The following is a 23,501-nucleotide window of genomic DNA, read 5'->3' as shown; positions in this document are numbered from 1 at the left end:
GACGAACCGGCTAAGGGACGCCAAGCAGCCGACGAACTTCTGGACGTCGAGGATTCGAGCCGGCCGCACCATCCGCTCGATGGTGCCGATCTTCTCTGGGTTCGCCTCAATGCCGCGTGCGGACACGAAGAACCCCAAGAGTTTGTCGCCTGGAACCCCGAAGACGCACTTCTCAGGGTTGAGCCGGATCTTGTACTCGCGCAGATTGGCGAACGTCTCCCGCAGGTCGTCGAGGAGGCTGAAGTGCTGCTTCGTCTTGACGACGATGTCATCCACATAGACGTGGATGTTTCTGCCAATCTGTGGCAGTAGGCACTGCTGCATGCAGCGTCGGAATGTAGCACCTGCGTTCTTCAGACCGAATGTCATGGTGGTGTAGGAATAGGCCCCGAAGGGCGTGATGAAGGAGGTATTCAGGCGATCAGCTGGATCCAACTTGATTTGATGGTAGCCTGAATAAGCATCCAGAAACGACAGTAGTTCGCAGCCTGCAGTGGAGTCGATCACTTGATCTATCCTAGGCAACGCGAAAGGGTCTTTCAGACAGGCCTTATTCAGGCTAGTGTAGTCAATACACATTCGCCATGTGTTGTTCTTCTTCAGCACTAGGACTGGGTTAGCCAGCCAGTCCGGGTGGAAAACCTCCATGATGAAGCCGGCTGCAAGGAGCCGGGTGATTTCTTCTCCGATCGTGCGCCGCTTCCCCTCGGCGAAGCGGCGCAGGGGTTGTTTCACCGGCTTCGCATCCGGTCGCACGTGAAATTTGTGCTCGGCGTACTTCCTCGGAACACCCGGCATGTCCTTGGGGGACCATGCAAAGATGTCCCGATTCTCACGGAGGAAGTCGACGAGCTCGCCTTCCTATTTGGGGCTAAGGCTAGCCCCGATGGTGACGCACTGCTTCGGGTTGGCAGGGTCGAGTGGGACCTGCTTGGTCTCTTTAGCTGGCTTGAAAGAGCCCTCGCCGGCCGATTGGGACGGAGGAGAAGGAATCGCTGGCTGTTCGGTAGCCTGGGCCACGAGCCGGTCGATCTGTCGCTTCTCCTCAGCAATCACCAAGGCGTCGGCGAGGCGGCTGCTATCTTGGGCACACTCGAGCGACTTCTTGTAGTCGCCAACAACAGTGATGATGCCCTTGGGACCCGGCATCTTCATCTTCAGGTAGGCGTAATGCGGAATAGCCATAAACTTGGCCAGAGCCGGTCTTCCCAGCAGCGCGTGATACGGGCTACTGAGATCCACTACCTCGAACCATATGGACTCTCGATGGAAGTGGGCTTTGTCGCCGAAGAGGACGTCCAGCTGGATCTTGCCGATGGGCGAGCAGGACTACCCAGGCACAATGCCGTGGAAGACAGTACTGGTCGGTAGGACGTCCGTCTCCTTGAGTCCAAGCTTGAGGAGAGTGTCGAGGTAGAGGATGTTGATGCTGCTGCCGCCGTCGACAAGCACCCGGGAGAATTGGCAGGTGAGCCTCTTGGAGGCGAAGGTGGGGTCCAGGATGAGTGCGTATGATCCCGGGTTGGGCATCACCGCAGGATGGTCCACCCGGCTGCATGTGATTGGTTTTTCAAACCAATGCATGTACTGGGGAACCGGGGGGACAGTAGTGTTTACCTCGCGCCGCCTCTGGCGCAGGCTGTGCTTGTCGGCGCCTTCGCTGGTGAAGACGACGAACGCTCCATCTTGATGAGGGTAGTCGTCTTGGTGGTGACCGTCGTCGCTAGGCGGCGACGGCGGAGCCGAAGCGTGGTTGGGAGCCGGTGCACGAGGGGCCGCCTGCACACCTGGAGGAGCTGGCAAGCCATCTCCTTGCGACAGCCGGTGCGCAAAGCTGCACTGTCGAAGGGTGTGGGAAGACGGCTGCGCCCCAGAATGTATCTTGCAGGGGGCGTCGAGCAGCTGCTCGAAGGACTGCTTGGGCAGCCAGTTGGTGTTGCTCCTATCGGGACGCTTTCGTGGAGGGCCGGCTTGAGGAGCCGATGCTTCGCCCTCCACGCTGGCCACCAACTTGCTGTTGGAGCGGGGATCCATCTGATCCACCTTGCGCGTGTAGTTGTTCTGGCCGCCTCGGTCGTCCCCAACGGGCTTGGGAGTAGCCGGCGTAGGCACAACCTTATCCGAGGCGGTCACCTTGACGCGCATCGCTGAGTCGGCCGTGCCGTATTTGTCCGCCTTGGCCATGAGCACAGCCAGAGAGGTAGGCTCGATGCACATGAGCTTGTGCTTGAGGAGGGTGTCGTCTCGACAACCGTCGATGAAGTACTAGATGGCTTGTACCTCATGCACCCCCTCGCAAGAATTACGGAGCTCGGTCCATCGAGTGACGTAGTCGGGAAGGGGTTCGTCGGCCTTCTGGACGCACATGGCCAGCTCGCGGGGCCGGCCAGGGCGCTTGTAGGTACCAGTGAAGTTGTGGACGAATGCCTCCTCGAAGTCCACCCAGGAGTTGACACTGCCGGCCGGGAGGCTGTTAAGCCAAGTCCGGGCCGAGCTGGTCAAAATGAGGGGCACGTAGCGGATTGTTACGCGCTTGTTGCCCCTGGCAATGCCGACGGCCGTGGTATAGTCAATCAGCCAGTCCTCTGGCTTGGCCGTGCCATTGTATTTTGGCGTGTCCCGAGGTAGGGTGAAACCTCGGGGGAACGGCTCCCCTCGGATCCGGGGGCCGAAGCATGCCGGGCCGATGGGTCCGTCTTCCTCTAGGAGGGTTGACTGGGCTAGGACGATGAGACGCCGGCGGGCGTCCCGCTCATCCTGGGTTGCGTGAGCGCCAGCCCTGGTGGCGAGAGGGGAAGCGCCTCGTGAGCCAGAGACGTGAGTTCTTCGCGGGGGGAGAATCTCACACTCCGAATCGCCCTCGTCGCCTCCGCGACGCAAGCCCGAAGTGTGCTCGCTCTGGCGCTGAGAGCGCCGGTCTTGGCTTCCCTCGCCCCTCCGGCCAGAAGGGCGATGCGAGGAAGATCCTTCTGCATGATGCTGACCGCTAGGGTTGCGGCGTGCCCGTGAGTTGGGTACCGGGGACTCCGAGTGGGCCTGACTGGGGTCAAGTCGAGCGTGTTGCTGGTTGGCGGCGTCCAGGAGGTCCTTGACCCGCTTCTCCTGGAAAGCGCGCTCCTCGCCTTCGAGGCTTGCCATCTCCTCCATGGCTGCTTGTGCCGCTCGCATGTTGGCCGCAGGAGTCTCGTAGGTGGGCAGATCGCCGCCTAGGACCTCGGCGATGAACCGGCCGCGGCTGCAGACCGATCCAACCCGGCTAGGGGCCTCGGAAATCGGTGTAAGGCCGTATGCGGAGTTATACTCACGCTGCGTAGCCTCCAACCGTTGTTTCGCCGAAGCTACGGCGATGCCCTCCTCCAGGATACGCTTGCGAGCCTCCTCCAGCGAGGCCCGAGCGTCAGCAGGGTTTGCGGAAGCGGTGACGGGTGTCTTCAGGCCAGCGATGGCGTCCCAAAGAGTATCGGCGGCGGCAGCGGCGGGCTTGCCAGTGCCTGCTGAGGCCTTGCCGGGAGCTGTGCTGGCGCCGGCGCCGGTAACCATCACTTCCACGGTGTTGGAGACGGCAGCAACGTGGTATGGGGTGAAGAACCCCACCGACGGCGGAGGGCCGTCGAAGATGAGGACGTTGCTGGGATATACGTCGTGGGCAGGCATCTCAGCGATAGAGAGCCTGCTGAAGCTGGCGCAGAGCGCCTCAACGTCGAAGTCCTCGCCGAAGTAGCGTGGGCCCTCGTTGAGACAAAGGTCGCTGAAGAGAACGCTGAGGTTCTCCATAGCAGCGACGACGACGCTAGGGAGCGCCTCGTCATCAGAATCTTCGTCCGAATCCGCATGGTGGACGGGGACGTCGATCATCATGGGTGTTGCCTCGTCGAAAGTGGGCTCCACGGGCATGCAAACTGATCCGGACGCGATGCATCCGGTGGTGTAGGTGTGGGGCCCCACCCAGCACGTAAAGCCAACCGATGCCGCGATCGGCCCCACGGTGGGCGCCAAATGTCGGTGAATACTCACAACATATGCCATAGATAGGCTAAAGTCGGTGATAACCGAAGGAGCAAAGGTTGACGCGGGAACGAGGTTGGTACACGCATGGGACGCACGATGTACCCAGGTTCAGGGCTCTCCGTAGAGATAATACCCCTAATCCTGCCAGAGTGTTTGATGTGTATGAACAGAGTACAATGTTGCTCCTGGAGCTGTGTTGGGAGGAGGAAGAGGGGAGCAGCCGGCTCGTCTCTGCCTCTCTCTCTCTGTGGTTGGTGGGCGTGTTGTGTTGTATGACTGGTGAATGATCGACCCCCGTGCATGGAGGGCGACCGGGGGGTTTTATAGACGAACCCGCCGGCCTACAATATGGATAAAGGGTACAAGTGTGGGACCCGGCTGGCAGCCTCGCCGGCTGGCCAGGGGCCCACAAGAGTCTTGTCTTGTCGCTTGAGGGGCCCGCCGGCTGCATAGTCTCGATTGGCTGTGGGACCCGTCGGCTGGCCAATGAGGCTCTCGCGTGAGGTTGACGCTGAGCACACGCTGTACGTCAAGCGTCTCCCCGCGAGATTCGTAATGGGCAGGTAGTACGGCCGCCTCCACTGTTCCCCACGCCGAGTGCAGTAATGGAGTGGGAGTGTGACGGTCCGACACTATGCTAGGTGATGGATCAGAGCCGGGGTAGGTCAGTGGCACGGCCACCGACGCTCGTACCTGCCGGGCGCCCCAATCCAGTACCTTTGCTAACGCGTAGCTATCTTTGATCGTAAGGTCTTATCCTGACCTACGATCTGATGTGACTTGTGATCTTCGGCGGGCTAGCCTGCTTGGCTAGCCGGCTTAAGTGCGACCGCCTCCTCCCTAGCCGGGCTGGCGGGACTAGGCCGGCTCAGAAGAGGAGGCCGCCTTGACTCTAGCCGGCTAGGTTTGCCTGGCTGGCCAGAGGGATGGCCGCCTCGTCCTCTAGCCGGCCAGAAGACTTGGGCCTTGGGGATCTGTATACATTCATGTCCATTGGGCCGGAAATGAAGGAACATGCTTGATGAGCCTACCCCGGGGTTATCCCCCCGACAGATGCGCATCAGCGAAAAAATCGACGTGGGGTTCAGGTTACCAACCGTCCCCCAAAATCGCGCCCCAACCATTTTTTTAATCAAACTCGGCCTAAATTCGGCAAAAAAGACATAAATTTGAAGGAAAATCAGGGTTTTCATTGATATTTGTACAAACTGAACAAAAAACATAATTTAAAACGAAATTTAAAAACTACCACGTCGCCGCTCGCCGCCTCCGCCTTCTACATGTCGAGAAGTTTGTAGAAGTTGGTGTAGTCGCCGCCGTCATCGTCGCCCTACACTCGGCCGCCGTCCTTGTTGCAACCCTCCCGTGGGTCGTCGTGACAGATGGGGTTGGACGACCCTGGTGCCTCCTCGTCGCTGTCGTTGAGGACAACGACGTCGCCCTCCTCGTGTCCGCGGCGTCGAGCGGCGATCTCCTCGAGGGCGCTGTGCTGGCGCTCCATCTCCTCCCGAATGTAATCGTCTCGTGCCCGTTTGAGTGCAGTCTCGTCGGTAGCGGCAATGGCGATGTGTTCCTGCTTGACGGGGAGGAACAACGATGCCGCCCTCCTCGCGACCGCGGCATCGAAAGGCGATCTCCTCGAGGGCATGGCGCTCCATCTCCTCCCGGACGTAATCGTCCTGCGCCCGTTTGAGCCCGGTCTAGTTGGCAGCGTCCATGGCGAGGTGTTCCTGCTTGACGGGGGGGGGGAGGAGGGGGACGACGGCTCGGTCTTCGGCTTGATGAGGCGGGAGGAGGCGACCGGAGGAGAAGAGACGCCGGCCCTTGTTGATGACAAGGGTGTTGTTGCGCGTGCGCCGTCCTAGCGGCGTCTTCAATGGCTCCGGCTTGACGGGGAGGAACGCCGGCGACCCGGAGGAGCGGGAGCGGGAGCCGGACGAGGAGGAGGAAGCCGTCTCCATGCGCCTCGGCGTCCAAGAACTGCCGTGGCGGCGGGAGAAGGAGGCGGGCGCCGGATATTCGAAACGCGACGAGTTGCCGCCCTCGATGTGCTCGAGGACGGCCTCCAACGTGCGGTCGAGGACGCCCCACCATTGGCGTCGCCCCTCGGAGTTGAAGCGGCCGCGGGGTTCGGCACCGTTGGTGGCGGCAAGCTGGTCGGCGTGGCGGCGTTCGAAGTACGTCGTCCAGAGCGTGTTGCTGTCGGTGGCATACCTCAACAGGTTCCACAAACTCTCCGACAACGACGATCAGATGCGCACGATCTCCGTGCGCCGAGCAACTCCAGAGTGCGGCGGTGGCACCAGGACCCGTCGACGCTTAGCCTCCACGAGCTCGGCACCCGCATGTCCGGTGGCGCCAAGTAGTCCGCCTCGTAAAGGAGGCGGGCTTCAGACTCGTGCAGGTGGCGGCAGCCGAAGCCGTTGGCCGCTGCTCCGTCCCCGGGGTAGCACTCGACCATTGGTGGAGAGACAGAGAGGAGGCATCGGTGACGAAAAGGGGTGAAAAGAGGGGAAGGGCGTCGACGGTGAGAGTCTGACGAGAGGTGTGCGGCCACCACCGAGGGAGGGTGTCTTATATAGCCACGGGCGGGCGGCGAGCAAGCGACATTTATGTGAACGCATGGCGGGAGTGGATGGGACGCGCGTCGCCACGCTTTCACCGGCGGCGCAGCCTTCGCATTGATTCCCACGAGAAACGAGGCAATGAGCACGACGAACGCGCCTAGTCGCTGACTCGGCGGGTCCACACGCGTTTCGTGTCAAAAACGTTTCCCCGGCGCCTCCGGACACCCCCAGCGTGTCGGGTTCTGCCTGGGGCCGCTGGGGCTAAATTCGGCCCTAACCGACGAAAACAGGCTCCTCGGAACGTGAGTGGACTATTTTTTTCACGCCGACGATAAAAAGGGCCTTGGGGGGCTTATTGGGGACGCGGCTAGAGATGGTCTTATCCTGAGGCACAACTTGTACTAGTACGGCATGAGTACACGTACATGCCATGCTTTTGAATTAAATTTTTGTTGAGGGAAAACCAAGACTTTATTCACTCAAACTCCACAGTTTGTGGGATACAAAACGAATCATGTGGGGTTGGCATCCACATATGTCGCCCCTAATCCAGAGTGAGCAAACTTGGCTAGTCTATCAGCGTCATGGTTCGCCGCTCTATTTTCAAAGAAGAAATTACAAGCAAAATGAGTAGCCCTAAGATTTATTTCAAAGATGATAGCTCCATATCTTACACTGCTATGACAGTGGATGTCATCAATGACCTGCTTGGAGTCGGAGGCGGTTATGAAGCTCTGGATGAGGAGGTCAGCCGCAAGGGAGAACCCTCCCCTGCATGCTATAGCTTCCAGAGTCGCTACGTCGGTGATGCCGTTGATAACAAGCGTCGAGCTGTCCAAGAAGTTTCTTGTTCCCTTCCTACACACAGCCGTCGCAACCCCCTTTCTGACATGGATTTTAACATATCCTGAAGGTGGCGCTTTTGGTTTGACAACAACCAGTTTTGGTGATGGCTGCTTCTTCCCCCCTGTCTTGAGCAGTTCGAGTTCATGAATGAACCTCGAGATGAACCGGTGGGTTGCAGCCGGATTTTGAAATATTTGTTCGTGAATCGCCTTCCGTCATGCCCACCGTATGGCCCAGGGAGTGACCAATAACCGGATGAAAGCTTCATGAGATAGGTAATCGATCATGGTGAAGAGCTAGGGTTAGCATCCGGTTCATTCGTCTCACATAGATGTTCTACTAGTTCTTCATCCACCAAGGTCCAAATGCAGCGGGACATCGAGCACTCCAGCAAAGAATCAACTGAACAAGTAGCACGCATGACATGACAAGGCCTGGCAAGTATGGGCCGCCATGCATTTCACATTCGAGCCGCGGCCAAATTTTATGTTTTTGAATCAACTGAACAAGTACCAAATTTTTGCAAAAGGTTCAAAACACCGATTTTTTCTTGAAGCCGCAAGGAAAATGCCTGCCATTTGCCCAGGAAAAAGCTTGCCTCCAGCATCGGGTGCCTCCGCAGCTATCCATCCATCCATCCATCCACCTATCTATGTAGTGGAGTACTCCCTCCTACATGGCACTGTTCATATGATGCCTGCCCACTGATTTGATACGCACTGAACCGATGCGTGCAAGTGCAATGCAAGCGCCACGCCGCCCAGGCCGCTTGCTGCTACAGTACACGACAGCCTTGCGTTGTGTTTATCCTCCTTGTCACTGCACTGGGATTTCACTCGCTTCTACCTAATCCGATCCTCGATTGATTCTCCATCCGTAATGCATGCCATGGTGACCAAGACCAAGGCTCCCTTGTCCGCTTGCCTTCTCCCGCTTCGGTCAGTCAGGCAGGCAGGCAGGCCGGGCGCCCCTGTCATCTTCCCGGCCTTGCTCCGCCCAAAGATGCTTTTGATCCCTTGTTTATTTCCCCCAATGGAATTGGCACGCTGACACACGCCTCCCGCAGCTGCCGCTGGCCCTGGGGAATGAATTCCTTTGCCGCAAGAATCCCTCGAAGCTGTTGGCCTTGGCCGCAGTGGTGGTCTGTGGACGGACAGTCAGTCATGCTAGTACAACCACGCTCCGATAAAGCTAACGCCTTTCTTTCTTTCTCGGATGGGATCAATGCTAATCTGCTCCTTTTAGGCTAGGATTAGGCTAGGCCACTCGAGTTAACAGCCCGCTGTCACCGTTTTTCATGCCACTAGCTAGGGTTTTTCACTGGCCCCGAGAGAGAAGGCGGGGCAGAAAAGGGCGGAAAAGAAGAATTTTCTCCCCTCCCACTCCCTCCATCCTTTCTTTGCTCCGATATTGAGGTCCCTCCAATATTCTACTCGGGGCGAGCTGCGAGCAGGGGTCAGGCGGCAGGCATGTCTGCTCCCTCCCTACCTCGCGCCCCTGCTTTTGTACCTTTGCTTGGAGCCAGAGCGCAGGCATCTTCCTTTGTGTCATTTGCCACTGACAACACATCAGAGCTGAGCTGAGTGAGGTGAGAGGCATCCCTCCCTGCCCACTGCCCACTGCCAACTTCACCCGACTGCTTGTGCGAGAAGAAAGGAAGGCTGCGCGCTTCCTTTCTTTGGCCTCACCCTCGTCTGCCCTCACCCTCTGCTTGCCTGCTTCCATGTTTGAACACACAAGCTAGAGAGAGCCCTTTCCCAGCAATGGAGGTGCTTCCCCTGCTGCTGCTTCTCTTCTTCTCCTTCCCTCTCGCGCCGGCGCCGGCCACCGGCCTCCTCTCGCCCAAGGGCGTAAACTATGAAGGTTGGTTGATGCTCCTTCCTCAAATCAAGAGCCCTACTGGTTATTCTTTCTTGTCTGTCGCTCTGTGTGTGTTTTCTTTGGTTTTCTTGCATCGGAGCTCGCCACCTTGTCTTGTTTGTACTCTTATTCGTTTGTTTGTTTCTTCCTCTTGCACTGGTGACTGCTGTGTGACTGCCAATCTCTCTTCTGTTCTACTTGCAGTGCAAGCTCTCATGATGATCAAGAACTACCTCAAGGATCCCCATGGCGTGCTCAAGAACTGGGACCAGGACTCCGTCGATCCCTGCAGCTGGACCATGGTCACCTGCTCACAGGAAAACCTCGTCACCGGCCTGTAAGTTCTCTGCCGCGGCTGGGCTACGGTTCCATTCCATCACACGCCAATCATTTCTGTCGCAAGTTTTCCTTTGATCTTATTAACCCTTTGTCATCTCTCTCTCCTGTTTCAATTTGGGGATTTTCTCAGGGAAGCTCCAAGCCAGAACCTCTCCGGCCTGCTCTCCCCGAGCATAGGCAACCTGACCAATCTCGAGATAGTGTGAGTTTTTCCTTGCCATCATTAGCCTTGCAAACCACCACTGTATGTCTGTCCCTTTTTTCTTTTGAGAACACATGGGAGTATGTTTCTTTTGGGCTGGCTGGAAGAGATCTTCCTTACCTTTTTTGTTCTCTCCCTGTGCTCTTGTTCACAGCCTACTGCAGAACAACAACATCAACGGGCGAATCCCGGCAGAGATTGGCAGGCTCACGAGGCTCAGGACGCTCGATCTCTCCAGCAACCACTTCTCCGGCGAAATCCCCGGCTCCGTCAGCCGCCTCAGAGACCTCCAGTACTTGTAAGTGCCCTTCTGCCTGTTCTACCGTGCCACTGCCAGCCATGAACGAATGTTAGATGCTCTCAAGGTTTCCCGTTCATGGCCTGTTCCAACATGAGCCAGCCATGATACATGCCAGTGTCTGTTCTCATTGTTTGCAATGTGCTGCCTGCTGATAACAGGAGGCTCAACAACAACACACTGTCCGGCGCATTCCCTTCGTCGTCGGCTAATCTGTCGCACCTTGTTTTCTTGTGAGTATCCTCTGCTTGTTTTGATGTTCTGTGATTGTGTCCTGGGTTGCCTCTGTGGTGCTCTGCTCACTGTGAGATGGACTTATCAATTCTCAGGGATCTGTCCTACAATAATCTGAGCGGTCCAGTTCCAGGGTCCTTGGCAAGGACATTCAAGTAAGGCCGCAGTACTGTGTCGTTTTATCTTTGACCAAAGTACTATCTCCTGCAGAGACATGTTTACCATAAATAAGATTGAGCTTATGGGAAATTAATCGATATTCTTGCAGCATAGTAGGGAATCCACTGATCTGCGGAGCAGCTACAGAACAGGATTGTTATGGAACTTTGCCGATGCCGATGTCCTACAGCCTGAATAACACACAAGGTTTGCTCAGTCACTCAATCTTCGTCCGTTGATGATTAATTTATGTCCTGCAATGATATATAGATGGTAACTGTTGTAATAAAAATTCTTTTTACAAAAGGTACTGTAACGCCAGCCAAATCTAAGAGCCACAAAGCCGCAATTGCATTTGGTTCTGCGATAGGTTGCATCAGCGTCCTTTTCCTAGTTACAGGATTGCTGTTCTGGTGGAGGCATAAGAAAAATCGGCAGATTCGTTTCGATGTTGATGGTAAGTAAAAAAAGTCTAGAATTACTTACTGAGCTCATAATGGCCAGATGCTTGTGTAACTTGGTGGAACCAGTTACTGAGTGTGTAGGTTATTTTGCAGACCAGCACATAGAGAACGTCAACCTTGAGAACCTGAAGAGGTTTCAGTTCAGAGAGCTCCAGGCTGCAACAGAGAACTTCAGCAGCAAAAACATGATAGGAAAAGGCGGTTTTGGAAATGTTTATCGAGGGAAGCTCCCAGATGGAACTATAGTAGCAGTCAAGAGGCTGAAAGATGGAAATGCGGCAGGCGGGGAATTGCAATTTCAGACTGAAGTCGAGATGATCAGCTTGGCAGTGCACCGGAATCTCCTTAGGCTCTGCGGGTTCTGCATGACTGCCACCGAGAGGCTACTGATCTATCCATACATGTCCAATGGAAGTGTTGCATCACGCCTGAAAGGTAAAACACATCAAAATTTCTGGAAGATTGTATCTTAAAACATAAATCAGAATAATCATGAGCTAGTGACATAGCCACCACTCATCAACAGATATAAGTTGGTCTGAAATGTTTTTTTTCCGGAGTAACTGACATTCTGACAATGCTCATTGGAAACTTTAACTGAAAAAACAGAATAGTTTACATTTGATTCTGACATTTATAGCCCATATGACCAGATGTTAACTTTGCTCTCACATAACAAATTACAGGGAAGCCACCACTGAACTGGATCACAAGAAAGGGGATAGCACTCGGTGCAGCAAGAGGCCTCCTATACCTGCATGAGCAGTGTGATCCCAAGATCATCCACAGGGATGTAAAGGCAGCGAATGTACTGCTCGATGACTTCTGTGAAGCAATTGTTGGCGATTTTGGGCTTGCCAAGCTCCTGGATCACCGTGACTCGCATGTCACCACAGCTGTGAGGGGAACTGTAGGCCACATTGCCCCAGAGTACCTCTCCACGGGTCAGTCATCTGAGAAAACTGATGTCTTTGGTTTCGGGATCCTGCTGCTAGAACTGATCACCGGACAGACTGCACTTGAGTTTGGAAAGTCATCAAATCAGAAGGGAGCCATGCTGGACTGGGTAAGTTCATTGTCATACTCATATGGTGGTCTCAGGCATACTCATATGGTGGTCTCAGGCATACTTGAAGTCTTACTTGTATGACACTGGCTTCTGTTCAGGTGAAGAAGATGCACCAGGAAAAGAAGCTCGACGTCCTTGTCGACAAGGGACTCGGAAGCAGTTACGACCACATTGAGCTAGAAGAGATGGTGCAGGTGGCGCTGCTGTGCACCCAGTATCTCCCCGGTCACAGGCCTAAGATGTCGGAGGTGGTCAGGATGCTCGAAGGCGATGGGCTGGCAGAGCGGTGGGAGGCATCACAGCGTACTGACTCGCACAAGTTCAAGGTACCCGACTTCACCTTCGGGCGCTGCTACTCCGACCTGACAGACGACTCGTCATTGCTGGTGCAAGCAGTTGAGCTCTCCGGACCGAGATGATACCATGACAGAGAGTGGAAGACAGGAAACATCATTAGTTGTTTCCAGCAGGACCTGTACAGCAAAAACCTGCTTACAATGGCAAACAACATAGTGTAGCCATCATCTAGTGATGCATTCTGTCAGGAAGTGGAGCACATCTCAGATGAATTGTACAAAGAAAGAAGGGCACAACCTAGTTATCTAGGCATGGTATATTTTACATTAACAGATTCTGTAAACTGTTGGTACAATAAAAGATGACACGGCAATGTTTTTGAGATGTAAGTTTTGATTCTCTTTCCCCCTTTTGTCTTCTCTGCCTTCACTAGTTTTAGTTTGTAAAATTGTTGCCATTGGATTGCAACGACCTGGCAGTGTCATGTTGTCTTCACACTGATATAACTCCAAATTCTAGTCTACTTATTTCCTTTGTAACTTACAATCTAGCAAATCTTTGTCAAGAAAGTAGGGAACATGCTATGTGCATTTCCAACTCCATGCATCTGACATCATAACTTGATGGCAAAGATCTGCACTAATTTCTCTAGAAAAGAAGATCTGCATTAATTTCTCTAGAAAAGAAGATCTGCATCAAATACAGTATAGCAAACAAAAGAACAAGCACGAAACAACCACAGCAAAATGGAAGAAGGCTCTTGAGTGCTTTTATGTTCTACCAGCAGGGTCAGTGAATTTGCCCTGTTATCTGCTTGACAAACTCCACAGGGTCAACCCAGAATTGGACCATATCTCCTCACTCTGCCACTGTATGACAGTGCAGGAATGTGGCTTGGGTGCAAGCTATTTTAGTTCATAGAGCTGGAATTTTGTGGAAGGTTTGGTTTGTGTTACCAGAAGGCCGTTCCAGGGCAAAGACCTTCCAGTTTTTTATTTGATGTTTTATTTCTATGTGGGGCATGGCTAAATAGCAGTCGCCCGCTAGAGAAGAGCAGCACGGTCACTTTCCAACAGGCACTGTAGTGTTGTCAGAAGGACAGAACGAGCAGGCGACACGCTCCACCCTGGTGCTTTTCCCCTTCTATTTTCTCCCTTCTATTTCCAGTCGACAGAGGCATCATCATCATCAGGGCATCAAACATGAAAAATCTTGGAACTTTCAGAAATGAGGATTTCCAGAATTTTAGGTGAATTTCCACACATTTTGGTCAAACTTTTGGAAAGTTGGCTTCCACATTTTTTTTGGGTGAAACTTTTAGAAAGTGGACTTTAACAAAAAAAATGTCAAACTTTTCGAAAGCGGACTTCCACAAATTTTTGGGTGAACTTTCAGAAAGGGCACATTCAAATGAAGTTTTCATACTTTCTAAATTCTCACATCGTTCAGAAATTCGTACTGTACTAAACTTCCAGAAACACACACACACACACACACACACACAAACTTTCATAACATCAGAAAATCTTAGGCCCAACTTTCAGAAAATCTGGGGGAGCTTTCAAAAAATTCAAGAATAAAAACTTCAAACAAATTAGCCTTTGTGGATGTGGTGGATGTGGCGGCCCATTTCACAACTGCGGATTACGGCAGCTGCGGGGACCTCGCCGGTGCTCGGATCCGGCCGAGCCCGCGACGGGAGCGCCAGGATTCGGCTGTCATGGCCCGTCACCAAGGGTCCCGTCATGCCCCGCAATGGTGGGCTTCTGGTTCGCTGTTGGGGAGTCCAGATGCGCCATGAAGGAGCCTTGGACACAGCGGCACTGTGGCTCGCCAGCTGTCGCAGGTGCAGTGCCAGCCATAGCCCAGTGTGGCGGTGCCACATATAGCCAGCGCAGGGCAGCGAATCAGGCGGTCTCTCCATCTCACACGGCATTGAAAATAAGCTGCTACAGAAGACGACAGAGCTGAGAGGATAAGAAACATGCGGAAGGGATAAGTGGAATAAGTGGATGAGAAAAGGGAAGGGGAAAAGATAAGGTGGTGAGCAAAGTCGTTCTATGTGTGGTTCTTAGATCAGAACCAAGTGAGCAAATGCAGCGAATTCGTGAAACCAGATTCCTTCATTTAAGTACACAGGAAACAAACCTACATCAAGCAGTCATTAGAATGAAAGGCAGGGAATGAGCACAAGAGCTAGGCGGATCAGCACACACTGCACACCATCTCAGTCTGAATGATATGCTCTGCAGTTGGGCATGTCTTTGAATAATACCCCATACTCACTTTTGAAGATTTATGCGCCTGTAAAATCACAGCAAGGAGATAGTAGGATAAGAGGATGGAAAGCATAAAGCATGATACGGCATGGTCATTTTCATCACAATTTTTGTTGTTCCTCTGTATCTAACACAGGTTTTCGTGGAAAGTTGCAATTTCTGACCATTATAATAAGGGAATGATAGAACGATTTAGAGTATATATAATGCAGTGGAAGTAAGTCAAAGGGGAGATGAACGACGAAATACGAATTGGTCAACAGTCTCCTGTATTGTTGTCTGCGGATTTTGAGCTCACCGATCCTTGAAAATTATTGTACTGATGTATGTTCCCTGCACACACACACAAACTTAGGCATTTCCAGTGCTGCCTATGGCCAAGAGGAAGTAAATAAATGTGCTCAAAGCCAGCATGGTATGCTGAATATTATTTTTAAGGGTGTACACTAAAACTTGCTAACGTCTATACTATACTCCCTCCGTTCCAAAATATAAGACCTTTTAGGTATTTCACTAGAAGACTACATACGGAACAAAATGAGTGAATCTATACTCTAAAATATGTCTATGTACATCCGTATGTAGTTTATAGTACAATCTCTAAAAGGTCTTATATTTAGGAACGGAGGGAGTACTTCATAGTCATGGTTGGAAGTTGGGACATGTGTTTTTCAGTGATCTATCCTCGGCAGCCATGCCATTCACACAAACACATGTGGTATACTAAGAAAACCCTGCTGTGTTCTTATAATTCACACAAGCACATGAGCATAGCTTAGTGAAGGATGCTAAGAAAACCCCTCACAAAGGGTGGACAATGGGCCAAAGACAACCCTGCTGTGTTCTTATAATTCAAGCTGGCTTGACGCTACTGCAAATCAGTCACACAGAACTTCATACACTATCTATTAAATCTAGGCGCAAAACAAAGCAGAGAGTGCCACATCATCATATTCACCCGTTGTAATCCTATTCCAATCCAACGAAAATAATTGGAGATAAAAAGGCTCTCGGTAGAGTGTTCATCACATTACACTTCACAGAATATATATCTAGAAACATCTTAATTTTATATGGAACAATAGAGCTTGGTAATAATCTTTCCATGCTAAATTGCAAACAGAGAATAGAATTACCGCAACAGTGCGCAGGCACAATTATGTTGACATATATGTAGTCCATAGTTGAAGGGAAGGCCTGGCGCAGTGGTGAAGTACTCCCAACTTTTTGCCAAGAGGTCCTGAGTCCAACACAGCCTCTCTGCATTGCACTGAGTAGGAGTAAGGCTTGCCTTATATAATCCTTGCCCAGAAAAAACTGTTACTCGTTAAAAAAACGGTTACTGGTTTCTATTAGCTGTATGGATGGGAACATGTGGGGAAAGCTTACCAGAGTGCTACTGCCTATGATGAGCATAGCTTGTATAGAAATGAAAATAGTATAGTTCTGTAAGATTTTCTGGAACTTAATATATTCTGTAAGCTTCTCCAATACATCCAGTATAAGTTTGTTGACAGGCTTGAGTCCGTCTCAAAAGATCTAATGAACAAGACTTGCTCAATTATTTGTAGTACTCACTATGTTTTTTTTACGCGTGTACTCACTATGTTCATATATGAAGCAAATCGGTTAAGACTTTTGAGCTTACTATGCAAGGCCAAAGTAATTATTTACTCATATTGTGAAGCCACTAGGCAACAGCACCCACTTTGGGCATTCTATCTCAAAATAGTAACACGGTATTAGCTGTCCCACAATCAACCGGAGTATATTTTGTAAAATTTAACTGTACTAACCACCCAATATCAGACTATGAATCATGGGTAACATGCTTAAGCTCAAGTCTTCTTTTCTTAACAATAAGATCTAAGTATGTCTGTAAATTAAGCTCAACTCTTTCAGGGAAGTTATTTCAAGACTTGGATTGATAAGAACAAGTCATTTGAAGACTAGCCTGCAATAACGCAAGTTAACAGCTAATTAACTGGACTTCCAGTCACAGATGGCATAGTCATGGAAGAGAAAGGTTAGATATTTAGCAAACCAAACCATATGAATAACTGCAGCGAAGAAAATGCAAAAGATGCCAGTAAATACACTTCCTAGACTGAACATCACCTTAGATATTTGCAGATCTATATGGTCCCACTGAAACTATCTAGTGACTTGGCAGGGTGCTTTAGAACTTTTCTCATGTATTTTCCACTTCCTACTGCTCGCTGAGGTTCCAAAAGGTAGAACAGCTAAGGGGAATGCCAACGAATGGCACAAAACCTCAGACTTTGGAATCCAAGAAACCCTTCCCTCTTTTCTCTTTTGCAAAAGATATGCACAAAGAGAGCAAGGAGCATCTCCCACCCTTTGCCTGCTTTTGTTATACCGCATTGCCTTCTAATTCTCCTATCTTTTGGTTTATTCCAGTAATCTAGTTCAAGAAACAGGCAGTTCTTTTTATACGAAATCTGTATGATTTACTTCAGAAAATTCTTAGTTTGCCTGTAATTATGAATTCATTATGAAAAGATGAATACACATATTCATCCTTAAAGTGGAAACTAGCTAAAATTCAACATGAAGTGTAACCCCTTATACATAGTAAGTCTCCAAACTGGGTTTCTCAAATGTTTTGATTCTTGTTCAATTAGATGGTTCCAACTTATGTGAAAGTTGTTACTCTTTTATTCTCTAGGTGTGCCGAATTCAAACAAATGATTGGAAGAAAACGATGCAGCTTATAAGCAACATCCACGTGCAACCACAAGATGCACACGCGGCATTCCTTGCCTCCACAAATGACACCACTTTTCGCTCACTGGATTCCACTGCCACCCTCCTATTAGTACTCCACACTGAAATTCCACTGATTGCTTCCACTCACTCCCAAGTAAGTTCAAGAAAAGGATCAAAAGCCACGATCTTTGGTAAGACCTCTCCACCTACAAGTTCCAAGATTTATATGTTCATGAATTGCAATTTCAACAGCGACCTTTTGGAGAAGGAAGCTGGAAGGACAAGTTTTCCATGGGCCAGGCCATGCGACGGATGCCATGCAGCACCAAGCGCAGTATACTGCTGTGCTGATGCTGCATATCTCTGTTCATCTTGTGACACACAGGTTCATTCTGCTAACCGTGTGGCATCACGCCATGAGCGTGTGCGTGTCTGCGAAACCTGTGAGAGCACACCAGCGGTGCTGGCATGTCATGCAGATGCAGCAGCACTATGTACCGCCTGTGATGCACAGGTGCACTCTGCCAACCCAATTGCTCAAAGGCACCAACGAGTGCCTGTGCTGCCACTCCCAGCTGTTGCCATTCCAGCTGCCTCTGGCTTTGCGGAGGCAGAAGCTTCTGTCACTGCCCATGGCGATAAGGAAGGGGGAGAGGAAGTGGACTCTTGGCTCCTCAGAAGAAATTCTGATGATAACAATTGTGCCAACAAGATAGATCGATACTTCAATCTTGTCGGATACAATATGTATTACGACAACATCACTTGTGACCCAAGACCACAAGAACAATACAGAATGCAAGAACAGCAGCATGTGCAGAACAGGTACAGAGAGAAGGAAGGGTGTGAGTGTGTAGTACCTCCACAAGTCGTCATGGCAAGTGAGCAGCAAGGGAGCAATTATGGAACTATAGGAGCAGGGCAGGCTGCCTCCGTTACTGCTATGGCCAGTACCTACACAGCTTCCATCAGCAATGACGTGAGTTGATCTATTACTTAACTTAAATTATCATTCGGCGATCTATTTATGTTTTGAGTTCGTACCACTTCAAGGCAGCTCAGGTTAGCCCATTTCCGCGTTAGAATAATATATTGAACAGATTGATTGAATAAATTACTGTCACAGCTCACTTAGGATACAAGATGCAGACCAGATTATTTGCCTTTTTTCTCTCTTATCTGCTTTTTTCGTTCTTCTAGGTCAGGCTTTTTAGCCTGATATTTTCTGAAAGTTCTTTTCCCACATACTGTATCAAAAAAGGAGCTGTCCAACAGAATGTTTGACTGCACTTTATTCCCTCAGACCTCAAATAATGTAGAAGTCACATAAAATATAAATGTAGAAATAATTCCCAGAGAACTTAGGCAGCTTGTTCCTCTGCATCTAGACTTTGAACTGCTATTAGTTACTTACGGATCTCAAACTCATCTACCGACATATAAGTGTAGGTTTTATAGTTTGGGGGGTCAAGGTCTCAGTTTCATCTTATTGCAGGGTGTTCAAAACCAGCACTTCTCCTATTATTGAAGTATTTCAGTGATTATTTAGCAATTCTATCTCAGATATCTTTCTCATCAATGGAGGTGGGTATAGTACCGGACAACACCAGACCAAATATATCAAACAGAAACATCCTGACTAGCAGTGAAGCCATCGAGCTCTCAGGCCATTCACTTCAGATGCCAGTGCACTTCAGCTCCATGGACAGAGAGGCCAGGGTCCTCAGGTACAAGGAGAAGAAGCAGGCAAGGAAGTTTCAGAAAACCATAAGGTATGCAACAAGGAAAGCATATGCAGAAGCACGGCCACGGATCAAGGGTCGATTCGCTAAAAGATCAGATATAGAGCATGAGGAGAACCACATGCTGTCACCACCAGCCCTACCAGATACTAGTAGTTATAATACTGTTCCATGGTTCTGACGTAATGAGATAACAAAAAATGTGTTGACAGACACATGGAATGATGGGCACCGTAATCATATGGTTCAGTGCAAGTGTCCAAAATCTCTTGTAAATCATTTCAGTTTGCTCTGAGACCATATGAATACAAATTATTGTGTAGTCTGCCGTAAATTTGAAGTGTGGCATAAGAGAAAACATCTATCAACAATTCCAGTATTTCACACGATTATCAACAGTAGCAACAAGGGTTGGGACTTCTACTGTTAGTATCATTTTTTACATGTCAAGATGAACAACTCTGTTTTGTGTTGGATAAACATGGAGCATAATAGTTATAAATAATATAACATATTGTGAACCACATAGTCCTAATATCAGTGATCTGTAAGGACAGAAAATAAGAAACATCATGGCTTAACATGAACAGACATAGATAACAATAAATCATGGATACACACTTCTTGGGGAATAATTACTACTATGGGCTACTGATATGTGCAGGTTCAGACAAAATTTTGATAACGGTTTACGACATCAGTTTCGAAACAAGCAAAGACACCAGAATGAGATTTCTTGGCCAGTGCAGTATGGATTATTAAATCCTTCTCTGAGAAAGGGGCAAAATTGCACTACACTCCGTTGCTATGTCAAATAAAAGCAGGCATGAATTCTTTCTTTGAGAAAGGCGCATAAATTTCAATATGCTGTTGTGCTATGTTGAGCCAAAAAAAAATTTGACGCTGTATGTTGAGCAATTTGATTAGAATCCTTGCATATATTTGAAGTTTGAGGGGGTAGAGGCAGATATACACAGCTTATACTTTCCATGCTGCATGACACTATACAGTTTGACTGACCTAAGTATGCATAAATGGAAAATGCTCGCGTGACATCTATTTGGGAAATTCACAGAGAAGGACTAGCAGAACAGAACAATGATTCAGAGGCACGGCACAGCATGGTAATATATCAGCTTTATATGCAATAATGAAACGGGTAAAACAGAAACAGATCAACTAATCATCATGCTCCTCTTGACCTCCAGAATCTATACGGTTCAATAAACCCTCGTGTTATGTTCTTGAAAATAATCAATCATCATGTTCCTCTTCAGACTCCGAATCTAAACAAAGGAGGAAAATAGTAAACATCACAACACATAAGCAAATCTGAGCCCTATTTTATGTGACTTAGACTGATGGATAATAAATGACCATAAATACAAGTATATACAAGGCTGAGACTGAAGTCATAGATAATATATAACCAAAATTTAACTTCAAAAAGAGAAACCTACCAGATCTAATGTCATCTCCAACATGCCCTTTAGACTGAATTTGCTTCACGAGCATTCGCTTCATTAAGACAAACCAATATATGTGTAGAACAAGGAGGGAGAACAGAAGACAGTTGAACACATAGTAGTATATCGGCCCATAAAATTTATGTTTCTCCTTGTTCAAAATATGAACAATTTCATAGCTGAAATTTACAGAAGAAATGCACAAGTTTTAGCAACATTCTAGAGTTACCTAAAGCGTACAACCCCATATAAGAACAGTGTTACTAGTTTGTACCTAGTGCTCCAGAGAATCCAGAATGGAAAATATATCAGGCGAAGGATCACCCAAGAAATGACGAAAAGAAGAAATGATACATCAGCAAGCAACTGGCGTCCACTGTACTTAGAAATTTTTCCAACCTCCAGGAACACATCACTTGCATCATGAACAGCAAGCACAACCGAACCCACTCGTGCAAATCTGTTAAGAAAACTAATCAGCTCAGAGTACCGAAGAAAAACATGTTTAGGTGTTCCAACAACTGCTAGTAACAAAGAAGCATAAAAAAGGAAGACAAATGTTTGATATTTATGTACTCTACCAGCAGATGACAATCAGCTGGGGTAAATATAAGATGACCCCCCCCCCCCCCCCCCAAAAAAAAAAAAGATTACGGAGGAATGTAACAAAGCTAGTAACAAGCAAATTACTAATAAACAAGTAGAGAACAAGCAATGCAAGCATGGATTAACAGTATATGATCTATGCAGCGATATATGAATCGAGATTATGGAGGAATGTAAGTATGTAACAGAAAGCTAGTACATGCAAATCTTACTAATACAAACAAACAATGCATTTATGGATTTAACAGTATAGTCCCTCTGTACCTAAATACTTGTAGTTGGGGAGAACTAATATATGCAGGCATGCATCTATATATGAACACGATAGAAAGAATAAGCAAATGTATACACAGTTTGTGTTGTGGAGTTGTCCTCTATATGTTACAGACCAGCAGGGACCTACCTTTGACATTCATTGAAAGATGCATAGGTGTACATGTGTGCGCAACTGCCCAAATAGCCAAACACTAACATGCACATTCATTTGCTATTGCACCCTAGCAAGCCCGATTCTCACCAATTGAATCGTGACAAGAAACAGATTAGCTAAATAATGCGCAAGTAATGATCGCAACGTATAAGAAGGCACTAAACTTGCATTAACATAAGCCAGCTTGAAAAATATCCAGATAGTTAAAAGCCTAATTACCTGAATATGTACGACATTACAATGAGAAAAACAGATGCTATGTGATGAGTCATTGAAAGGCCAAAGTCAGAACGCCTTGTTTCCCAAAAGAGAAGGGCAATTATTGAGTACATATAAAAACCAGCAGCATACATGTAAACCCCCTTTAATTTAAACCTGGAGACAGAAATGAATTTATTAATAATTTGGTACCAAAAAAGAACATTCCAATAAACATGGGGAAACTGAAGTTTATATTACTTCATTGTTTGATCTGGCCAAATTTGGTCTCCTGGTCCAACCCAGAAATTCATTGTGCTGGTGAACCATGGCTCGTTGTATGTCACAGCTAATGCCAGAAATTCCGCAGAAAGGAAATAAACGCCTTTCCAGGCGGATTCCTTAAACTTCCTGATCTTTATCCTCTCTGCATCTGTCTCGGAGCCAAGCCTCGCATCCCACTTCCCGAAAATCAGACGCCTGGCTAGCCGCTATACACAAAATCAATACAGGTGATAATTAGCTCATGGGTTTCGTCTACTATGATGAGCCCGCATTTTTTCCTGAAAATGGATTAGCTCATAGAGGAAGATGCCAAATAACTCAAAGGTGATAGTGCTCAGGTTTGTTTGCACAATTAAGTGGCCAGGTGCAGGAATGTGTGCAAGCAGAAACTGATGCATCCCCTTACGAACCCCCATCTCCTCGACTCGGATTATTTTACCGAAATGATAAAACGCAGTCATTAACATTTTCACTGTCATGACAGCATTTCTTCGTTCTAAAAACACCGAGTTGATCATGACCATGCTAGCAGCTGATCACAGATTTATAGCAAACAATTACCGCGAGAATTCATCGCCGGCACCCCATTCGCTTCAGAAACCACCACTTGTACTGCCAGTAACAAAATGACTCGAGCATTTTATTTTATTTTTCGAAAATCAAATGACTCGAGCATCACCTAGGTGATGGATCACGGGAGGCAGACAACAACGGAAATGATTCGAAACTTAGCGGGGCGGGGGGAAACCGTGTGCGCTGTCACAACCTCGAATGCGAAGCGGTCGAGGAGGAAGCGGACGGAGAGGAAGAAGGCGGCGAAGAAGGGGAGGGCCGCGAAGTCGGCGTAGGCGGGGTGGCTCTCCGCCTCCCAGTCGATTGGCGGGACGCCCATCGCGGCGGCTCGTCGTCCGGGATGCTGGCCCGCTGGGTGGTCGGCGCGCGGTCTCCTCTTTTTTTTTCGTTCGAGGCGAGACGGGTGGTCGGCGGAGAGGGAGAGCGGAGGCCGGTATATGGTGCGCGGTGCGAGAGGAGGCGCCCGACGGTCTGGGTGACCGGCGCGGCGGCGGAAGGCGACGGGTGGTCGGACCCTGACCGGAGCCAAGATGAACGGCTGAGCCGGGTTCTGCTTCCTGGGGTTGGCGGCTCCCTGACCAGTACTCCTATTCTAATTTGACCGGAATTTTGGGGTTCTACTAGAATATTGGACTTTTCCTCTTTCGAGGGGAGAATCTCGGACTTTGAGGGGAGCGCTCACTCCCCCCCCCCCCCCCCCTTCTTTTTCTTGGGCTAAAGTTCCGTTGGAAAATCAAACTTCAGGTGGCTTTCGTCCATGAAGACGTCCAGTGATACGCGTGTTTCGTCCGTAATACAAACAAATTCAAACATAATTCATACGGACACAATAAAATTTATGGGAACGGG

The 23,501-nt window shown here is 49.3% G+C and overlaps 3 protein-coding genes and 1 long non-coding RNA gene across 6 annotated transcripts; 2 read left to right on the top strand and 2 right to left on the bottom strand.

Annotated features, from left to right (window-relative positions):
* The first annotated feature begins 8,836 nt into the window (after window positions 1-8,836).
* On the top strand, window positions 8,837-12,870 carry LOC123400984 (LRR receptor kinase SERL2). The gene is made up of 11 exons (XM_045094702.1): window positions 8,837-9,284; window positions 9,486-9,618; window positions 9,751-9,822; window positions 9,977-10,120; window positions 10,282-10,353; window positions 10,450-10,509; window positions 10,623-10,720; window positions 10,821-10,970; window positions 11,071-11,412; window positions 11,664-12,043; window positions 12,145-12,870. The coding sequence occupies exons 1-11, from the start codon at window positions 9,185-9,187 to the stop codon at window positions 12,463-12,465; spliced, it is 1,872 nt and encodes a 623-aa protein (XP_044950637.1). The 5' UTR covers window positions 8,837-9,184; the 3' UTR covers window positions 12,466-12,870.
* An 872-nt stretch (window positions 12,871-13,742) lies between these two features.
* LOC123400988 lies at window positions 13,743-18,915 on the bottom strand. Of its 3 annotated transcripts, none has more exons than XR_006610996.1 (4): window positions 18,397-18,915; window positions 18,213-18,306; window positions 15,759-16,161; window positions 13,743-14,955 (listed from the first exon to the last, which is right to left on the bottom strand). It is a non-coding gene; the product is annotated as an uncharacterized LOC123400988 (long non-coding RNA). The 3 variants fall into 3 exon arrangements; XR_006610998.1 differs by having other exon boundaries at window positions 15,759-15,892; XR_006610997.1 differs by having other exon boundaries at window positions 15,759-15,882.
* Window positions 16,160-19,919, top strand: LOC123400985 (zinc finger protein HD1-like). The gene is made up of 2 exons (XM_045094703.1): window positions 16,160-18,331; window positions 18,916-19,919. Exons 1-2 carry the CDS (start codon window positions 17,348-17,350, stop codon window positions 19,273-19,275), a joined length of 1,344 nt encoding a protein of 447 aa, XP_044950638.1. The 5' UTR covers window positions 16,160-17,347; the 3' UTR covers window positions 19,276-19,919.
* Window positions 19,920-20,213: 294 nt separating this feature from the next.
* On the bottom strand, window positions 20,214-23,255 carry LOC123400987 (ASC1-like protein 2). The gene is made up of 6 exons (XM_045094704.1): window positions 22,846-23,255; window positions 22,056-22,285; window positions 21,816-21,971; window positions 20,835-21,020; window positions 20,555-20,739; window positions 20,214-20,380 (listed from the first exon to the last, which is right to left on the bottom strand). Exons 1-6 carry the CDS (start codon window positions 22,969-22,971, stop codon window positions 20,349-20,351), a joined length of 915 nt encoding a protein of 304 aa, XP_044950639.1. The 5' UTR covers window positions 22,972-23,255; the 3' UTR covers window positions 20,214-20,348.
* Between the last annotated feature and the right edge of the window lie 246 nt (window positions 23,256-23,501).

Source organism: Hordeum vulgare, chromosome 6H (assembly GCF_904849725.1).
Source record: "Hordeum vulgare subsp. vulgare chromosome 6H, MorexV3_pseudomolecules_assembly, whole genome shotgun sequence".
Lineage (NCBI taxonomy): Eukaryota > Viridiplantae > Streptophyta > Magnoliopsida > Poales > Poaceae > Hordeum > Hordeum vulgare.
This window is presented reverse-complemented; position numbering and strand designations above follow the sequence as displayed.

Coding starts and splice junctions, on each gene's coding strand:
- LOC123400984 (XM_045094702.1), top strand. CDS start 9,185: ATGGAGGTGCTTCCCCTGCTGCTGCTTCTCTTCTTCTCCTTCCCTCTC. Junction 10,510..10,622: donor TCCTTGGCAAGGACATTCAA/GTAAGGCCGCAG, acceptor ATATTCTTGCAG/CATAGTAGGGAATCCACTGA. Junction 10,721..10,820: donor CAGCCTGAATAACACACAAG/GTTTGCTCAGTC, acceptor TTTTTACAAAAG/GTACTGTAACGCCAGCCAAA.
- LOC123400985 (XM_045094703.1), top strand. CDS start 17,348: ATGCAGCTTATAAGCAACATCCACGTGCAACCACAAGATGCACACGCG. Junction 18,332..18,915: donor CAGCTTCCATCAGCAATGAC/GTGAGTTGATCT, acceptor ATTCTATCTCAG/ATATCTTTCTCATCAATGGA.
- LOC123400987 (XM_045094704.1), bottom strand. CDS start 22,971: ATGGGCGTCCCGCCAATCGACTGGGAGGCGGAGAGCCACCCCGCCTAC. Junction 22,286..22,845: donor TCGACCGCTTCGCATTCGAG/GTTGTGACAGCG, acceptor TTTTGTGTATAG/CGGCTAGCCAGGCGTCTGAT. Junction 20,740..20,834: donor TGGATTCTCTGGAGCACTAG/GTACAAACTAGT, acceptor TGTAAATTTCAG/CTATGAAATTGTTCATATTT.